The sequence below is a fragment of the Centruroides sculpturatus genome, unplaced genomic scaffold (genome assembly GCF_000671375.1).
Source record: "Centruroides sculpturatus isolate CEXI.00-Female unplaced genomic scaffold, Cexi_2.0 scaffold66, whole genome shotgun sequence".
NCBI lineage: Eukaryota > Metazoa > Arthropoda > Arachnida > Scorpiones > Buthidae > Centruroides > Centruroides sculpturatus.
Genome location: NW_019384408.1, coordinates 780081 through 788617, shown reverse-complemented (window position 1 = coordinate 788617; position 8537 = coordinate 780081). Strand labels below are relative to the sequence as shown.

General features: G+C 27.6%; 1 protein-coding gene across 1 annotated transcript in view; it reads right to left on the bottom strand.

Moving 5' to 3' along the window:
- The window catches only part of LOC111618952 (probable nuclear hormone receptor HR3), a 148766-nt gene that overhangs the window by 6233 nt on the left and 133996 nt on the right, over window positions 1-8537 (bottom strand). Inside the window, exons 8-9 of the mRNA XM_023360582.1 lie at window positions 4743-4850; window positions 2079-2195 (exon numbers count right to left, since the gene is read on the bottom strand). Of these exons, the coding sequence (XP_023216350.1) occupies window positions 2079-2195; window positions 4743-4850 (225 nt within the window). The remainder of the gene's footprint in view (window positions 1-2078; window positions 2196-4742; window positions 4851-8537) is intronic.

Below are 8537 nucleotides of genomic sequence, written 5' to 3'. Positions count from 1 at the left end.
TGTGTGTATACACACACACACACAAAAAAAACTCTTAAAAATTATTTACTGATCCACTTGTGCCAAAATTCATCCATTATTTTTTATAATTTATTTTTATGTATGACAATAAACCTAAAAGTTTGAATAAACAAGGAAATATTTTCAAAACATTGCAACTTAAATGGCTTTATGACTATAACATTATGTAATATCTATTTTGATGTAGTTCAAAGTAGAAAAAAGAAATCAATTTCATATACAAACAATCTATAATCTTAATGATAATTATAATTATAAGAAAAAAGTTGTAAAAATGTTCAGTATTTAATGGATGCATCTATTTGTCCTAGTTATTAGAGAATATTTCAGTAATACAAGTATTATAAGTATTTCTGCATAAGTTAGTATCATTTTGTGACCGATTAAAATTTTAACGCAACACATAGTTTGAGAAACACTGTTTGAAATTTTTAAATTAATATGTGTAAATCAACTGTAACATAGAAAAAATTCTATAGAACAATTCATTATTCTGTGTAAAAAATTAAATAATGAATAAGATACTTTTAAAAGTAACTATTTAATTTTACTATGTTAAGTTACATATTAAAATTAATTAATTGAATGTAACTGCTTATATTTTTATTTCCTGGAATCTGATACAGGAAGCATTACTATATTTAATTTTAGTGATGAACTAAAGATATAATAATGGAAAAAAGTGATTTTTTTTTCTTTTAGAAATTGATGGATCTTCCACAAGTTTTAACTGATTAATTATGATGTTTTTAAAATAAAAATTCTAATGTTTATATCTACGATGCAATATCTATAAATATGATTGCATAAACTATTACTATAACAACATAAACAATTTATATAAATTGACAGAATAAAAAAAAAGATGTTTCTGTAACTTCTGTCACAATTCCACCAATGATGACAACGTTCTCTTGCAACTGACAGATTACAATCCATGAATTAACCATCAAAGAATTAGCACAACTTGAGTGTTCCCATACATTCCAAAAATTGACAAAGTCCAATAGCACTGCAACATGCCAGCATACAGAGCAAAGAAGCATAATGGTGAAACTGCATTTTGCAATGTTAAACTTGAAAAATTTTTCTGTGGAAAACAAAATGAGAAAAATGCCAGAGTCAAAGTCAACACATTTTTCCTGACTCCAACTCCTTTGATCAGAAATTCCTCCCAACTCAGCTCTACAGCCCTGCTTGGCACTAACTGACTATCATGTTTTGCACCTTGCAGAACCACATGCCAATTTATAGTTCAATGACAATATCCATTTGAGAATGATGCTAGAGACTTTCTTCAAAGAAAAACTCCAGTCATTCTATACTCGTGGGATTGAAAGTCTGCAGGAAAGGTGGCAAAATGTGATTAATATTTTAATATTGATAGTGATTACCTAGAAGAGTGAACTGCAATTGTTGTTAAGTTTATTGACAATAAAGATTTTTCAAAATGTCTAAATTTCACCTTTATAAACCTGATACAATGAAAGCATTTATATAGTTGAGCTGCATATTATTTATTTATAGTTGAGCATATTATTTATTTTATCTATTATTTTCTGGTTAAGTGACTAAAAATTTAAGGAAGGGAAAAAAATACTAAATGATGTTTATCAATATAAAAGTTTGCCTTAAGTGATTGTGAAAATTGTTTTACAAGTACTTGAGATAAGTTAAAACTATTATATTAGTATATATTTTTTGATGATTATAATACTACTTGGAATTTCTGAAAGAAAAATTGAATATTCTCTAGGATAGTCAATTATTTCTTTCAGAAATTCCATGTGACATCTAATTAAAATTAATATTTTTCAAATAGCAACTTATATATCAATATCAAATCCTTTTCATCAATCTAAAATATTCAAAGAAAATTAGTATTAACTAAATGTTCAACTTAAATGAAAATCTTAAATACACAGTCATATTTATGTAGTTTACAACAAATAGTTATATTTCCTCTAAGCCATTTAAGGAATTTCAGTAATTTAATATTAATTGTATCATGGATTTAAATTACTTATGTTTATGATTTTTACTTGAAATGAACTAACCTGGATCTAAGAGCACATATGCTGAATATAAGGCTAATTCTGTTTCCGTGAGCTTTAATTCAGCTATACTCTTTGCAAAAGTAAATGAGTTATTAATTAGTGACAGTTCTGTTGTGTCTGAAAAATAAAAATAAAATTATTAATTTGCAAATGAATAACTGTAAAGATTCTAGATAAATATTTACAAATAATTTTAAATACAAATAATAATCTTGTAATGAAGACAGCCAATTTTAAATTTATGACTAGTTCTAGAGATGGTTAATTTTATTAAAAATATTTTATAAAATAATGTTAACAAAACATTAAATCACTATAGAGAATTAGAAACAAAATGAAAATTATCCACATAACAAACACACTAAATTTTTTCTATAACAAAAGTTTTACTTTTTCTGATTCAATTTGTCATAAAAGTTTATTTCTCTCTATTTTAAATATATTATCCAAGACAAATACAGGTATAACTCGGGTTACATCATTTTGAGTTAAGTCATTCTCGATTATATGTCGTTTGTCAAAAAAAAATATATGGAAAAATAAATATCAAGTTTAACTCATTTTATTTAACTTCACGTCTGTCCGCCACAAATACTGAGGTCGTAATATCACTAGAAAACTGTTAAAAACACATAAAATCATATTAAAATATGTACATTTACAGTAAATGTTGGTAATATAATCATCATAAATCCTAGAGAACGAAACATAAAAACATCTGTGTTTCTGTGTTGTCGTCTTATTTAGCGATCTTTAAGTGCTCAATATTGGTGTTTTCCACAGTAGTTCCAATATCTACCATTTGGCATTGTTGTCAGCACCACCCGATATTGGTAAATTTAATATAAATTAGTTTATTTTCTACTGTCGCAAGATAATTTTAATAACTGTATTTGTTTTTGAACCTTACAAAATCATCTTATTTTATAATGTCTTAGAGCAAACCACATTCACAAATAAAGAGTCCGCGATGTACTGTAAACATCACCAAAATGTAAACATGTACATTTACAAGTATGTACTGTACGTACATGAATTCGTAAATTTAGATTACCTTTTTTCTGTACTATATTAAAAACTAAAATTTATTTGTTTGTAAGCTTAAAATAGATTCTTATTAACCATATATTATTAAAAATTCATTTATAAAAATACAGAACTGGGAATGGTTATTTGTGGTTTAGCCTAGCGACAAGTAAATTCGACTTAAGTCGCCTCTCTTGGAACAAATTACTGACATAAGGCGAGGTATACTTGTAATTGAAACTTTCTAGCTAATTCTTACAATAAAAGTAAATGAAAATATTACTAATGAGCTGTTATTTAGGATGAAAAAACTAAAATTATACAAAGATAAATACATAATTTATACTAAAATAGTTTTGATAAATTAAAAGTTAGCTTAGACAAAAAAAATTATCCTTTATCATTTAAATAATTTTTATTGTTAATGCAGGAGAATCATATCATGTAGCATGTAGTATAATAAAAATCATTGAAAAATCTTAAATCTAATTTTAAAATTTTCATTAAATGTTCAAAGGACTGAAGCATTTATATTGATTTGGAATTCAATATTTTCAAGAAAGAGCTAATAAAACAGTTTTCAAATTCATAACATTTAATTAAAATGAAAAGTTGAGAGCACTGGTTATCTATATGTTGCTGATATTTTCTGTGAGTGTATTGGCAAGTTTTGTGGTGGTTATTTTTTGTCTTTTTTTAAAGGAGAGATTTGGTTTTATAGAGTAATGTAATAAATAGTTTAACTAACTTTAAATTCAGAAAAATTACTGAATTTTTGAGTAACATAAAACCCATACTCCACCTTCCATAAATGCTCTTGGGAAATCAATTGAAAGTTCCTTTCCAATCAGAAAAAATTCTCCATCATTAAAGACGCAGCATGTTGATAGGGTTGCAATTTGAAAAAATTGTAGACCTATAAATTCCCACTGTCATCTGTCCTTCCTGAATCTTGAGAACAGTTAGTTAGATGAAAGTTGAGACCAGATATGGAAAACTTGGGGGCAGGAGGCCCTGATTAACTTTATACTACTTCTGGTTTGCACTGGAAGTCACATTATTTCAATTCAAAAATTTCCCCCTGAAAGGAGTTAGATAGATGATTCCTTTTAAATTCCTCAAATTAAAAATTTTCATTTGGAAGAATCTGAGTCAAAGAGTTTTTAGAAAGCTTGTTTGCTAAAGTGAAATTGGTATTCCAGAAGGCAAAAGCAAAATTGATATCCCATAAAGTTATAGTGTCTAAATTGGCAGAATATTACCATAAAATAACCACAAAGCTTCAAAATTTGAAGGAAAAAACAGTGGCTATTATCAAGATTAGATAAATTGGAAAAGATTTTACAACCCATGTGTTGTATAAGATAGAACTATTGATTTTCACACAGAGCATTAAATAGTTTTAATTCTAATAAAATAAGGTTTAATCACAGAATACCAGCAGATATTAAGATTTGTATGTATGAACTTTATTTGAGTTTATAAAAAATTTATGAATAATAAGAATGATGATTTCTGAATTGAATAAACCAATCCTATGGAGTTTTAATTTAACAATAACTAGGAATTACATTATTATTAAAATTTAAATATTAAAGTAATAATTTATATTAATTTAATTTTTCTCTCTTAACTTACCTGCTGGAACAAATGTGTCTGATGGTAACATATGCTCTCCATATAATACAGAATTGGTAGATAAATCATAGTACCGACTCATCCTTAATGCACATAATTCAAAACTTCCTAGAAATAATTATATTCAAATATTATTTATTAATCATTATTTAATTTGATGATGAAATCTTGCATTATCAATGAATTCATATAAGCTTATTATTAAAGAGTACAGTAGAGCCTCGATTATCCGACCCCCGATTAACCGACACCTCGGTTAACCGACCGTCCTAGTCGGCAAATTTCAAATGTCCGCTAGTGATGTGGCGTTACAATATTTGGCCATGTCTTGGCTACTTTAATATTATTTTTACGTGTTTTAGCTGGCAACACTCATTCGACCATAAAAGGGAGCCAGTATTTAAACAAGGCTTAATTTTCTAATTTTTAACGATACGATAGTGACGATTATTATTTTAAAAAAGTTTTGTTAGGCTTAACATCGATGAAGATTCAACGCGAAATAGGTTAATAGCGATATACTAATTACATGGGATATAATAATATACTACACTAATAACGGATTTTTTCATACTTTTCGGTTATCCGACTTTTCAATTATCCGACCAACCCCAGTCCCCAATTGAGTCGGATAATCGAGGCTCTACTGTAGTTTATTACAGTTTCTTCACACGATTAACCCCGAAACAACTTATAAAAAAAAAATCAACAAATTTTTGTAGAAGTACAGTAGAGCGTCGATTTTCCAAAAGTCAATCATCCGAAAGAATTCCAGTCCGCAAATTTAAATTTTTGCCAGTGCTGTAGCGCTTCAATCTTTGGCTATGTCTTGGGCTACTCAAATATTTTATGTTTTTGATACTAAATTAACATTTGAAGTATAATTTTTTATTATTTTTATATTTTTCAATATATTTATTTTGTTTGTACAAAAAAATAATTTTTAACGATACGATAGTCTTTGTTAGGCTTAACATTGACGAAAATTCAACGCGAAGCGACACGCAACGGAGAAAAATTTAGACATCGGATACGTTAAACTATTTTTTCGTACGTAAATCAGTTATCCGGACAAACCCAGTCCCCAATTGATTCGGAAAATCGACGCTCTACTGTAATGAGATTATATAGTATGTAAATATAAAATAACAGATAACTCTTGATCTTACATTAGTTTGTTAGCTAGAACAATAAACTTATAATCAACAATTGTTTTAGATAAATATATTTTAAAATATACTTTTTGGAGAAGTGCTTTAATTAAATGCTAGCTATACAAACCATCAATCAAAATACAGATTTTACTGCTAAGAAAATTATATGATTGCTTTATAATGTTGGTAAAAAAAAATATCTGTATGGTTACATCAGGGATGTAGCTACATGGGACACCAATTCCCACACCCATGATTTGCTGCCCATTATGTGTTCCAATCATTGTAGACATTGCTGTACCAGAAAATACTGCTGAATGCTTCCTTTGTTTATGCACATTCTTTAATCAGTCTAATGATGATACAGTGCAATCTGTGATACTGTGTTGAAATTGATTGAAAAATCTACAAAAATGTTAACAAACATGTTATTACATAAAATCAGCATTCACTATGATTCGTATTCATATAATTCGCAAATAATCTGGAATTCGACAATTATAGATTATTGGATACTTTTCAGAAGGTGTTGGAATAAAATTTATAATAAAAACAAGGAATACATTGAGCACATTCTTAATAAAATCTCTGATATAAACCAGATTTACAATAATCCAGCACCATTCAAGTCTTGTGGGTGCTGGATTAACAAACATTTTCTGTATTGTCATTTTTATAATAATAGTATATATATTTATATTATATTCTCTCTTCTGTTTAATAAACACTTAATTAAAAATCAAATTGCTTTGAAATTATACATAATTGATACTTATTACTATTAATAGTTGAGATGGAAAATCTATATTCCATCATCAACTATAAGACATTTAGGCAAATTCTTAGAAATCAAACTTATATAATTATTTAAACTTTAATACTGATTATAAATCTAAAATAAAATTTCTACTACAGAACTCAAACATAATTTATAAATTGCAAATATAGATAACAAGTATTTTAAAAATGATTATTTAAACAATAATCTGAAGTAATTCAATAATAACAACATTGAGTGCAATACATACTAAAATTATCTCACTATTTATAACAGTAAAACCTCTAAAATTGAATCCCTCCTTAAGAGAAACGGGATTGTAGGTTTGCAAACAATATATTTTTTTACACCTTAATCCAAACAAAATTTCACTATTTCAACATTATTACTCCTCAAATTGAATTCAGCAGATATCAACCAAACTAAGTTCTGCAAATGCTTATGGTGCTTATGTATGAACTTTATTTGAGTTTATAAAAAATTTAAAATTTGTAAATTGCCTTGTAAATTTAATGCAGCGGTTAAACAAGCAAATGACATAATCCATTTCATTTGAAACAGACTGTCATTGTGCCTTTTATTCATGAGCAGGTTGCCAATTTAGTGGAATATTGAAATTTAGCTGAAACTCTGGTAGGAAACAATTTTTGATACATGTTAATGGGTAGTAAAGCATTTAGTGGAAATTTTACAGGTTAAAAAAATTAAAAGCCTCAGTAATTCCATAAGTAGTTCTATCACAAAAATAACAACAAAAAAATGAGACCATAGACAAAAATTGGGCAGCATAAAATCTGGAAAAATTGCCCACAGTATTTGTATTGCACTTACATTATTCTCCTGGAGCCATATTCTGGTCGCTTATCTCTCGTCTCTTCTTTCAGAGATAAATAACATCAAAACAAGAGATGAAATTCGTCTCTCAGAAACAGCAGCAATTTTGGTCACTTTTAAAGATTTGTCTTTGTTGTTGATGTCACAATTCTGCTAGTTGCTTATACATGTTTGGGTTATCTACACATGCAACATGCTATAGAATTATAGCCAATGAGATTGTAAAATTTTCGAAAATGCAGAGTATGTAATTAAGATCATATGGTAAGGAAAGCACATTTTGAAGAAAGATATGTTTTTTGTTTTATAACGTTATTATATATTTTGATGTCAAATTGTCTCTTCAGAAATAAAAATTTTAATAACTTAAGTTAGAAAAGCATGTGTACTTAGTTAAGAAGAAATTAGATGGTAATATTTTGAAAAATACTTAGAGAGATAAGATTAACATCATATTCAATAGTTCAGTAATTGATGTAGAATAATTAAAAAAAAAATGGAATCAGTGACATTCCCGAGTAGTCACTGGAAAAAAATCAGAAGCATTTTTTTTCTCTCTCAAAATATTCTTTTCCAAGATAGAGAATGTTCTCTAATACAAATGTATAGCATGAATACAGTCATCCATATTGGATATAATCGAGGCAAAAGACAAAAGACAACTATCTGCTTGTCTCTGAGAAATGAGAAAATATTCAAGAAAAAAAGTCATCCAGAATTATGTTTGGAGAGACATGATGATCTCTTGAGATGTAAACAAATGATTAGTCAATCGGCAACCGGCTTGTGACATAACATAGACAATGTGTCTCAGAGATGAGAGACGATGACCAGAATATGGCCCTGGTTTTCAGTTTTTCACTAATAACAGATACTCACAACAACTGAATATGAAAGCATAAGACAATAGATATGGAGAAATGATTTTGTTGGAAAAAATTATTCATTTAAAAACAGTTTATGATACAGTTTATTAATGTCTTCCTCTTTCAAACAACAAAGCAAAAATCTCAGAATTATAGCAAAAGA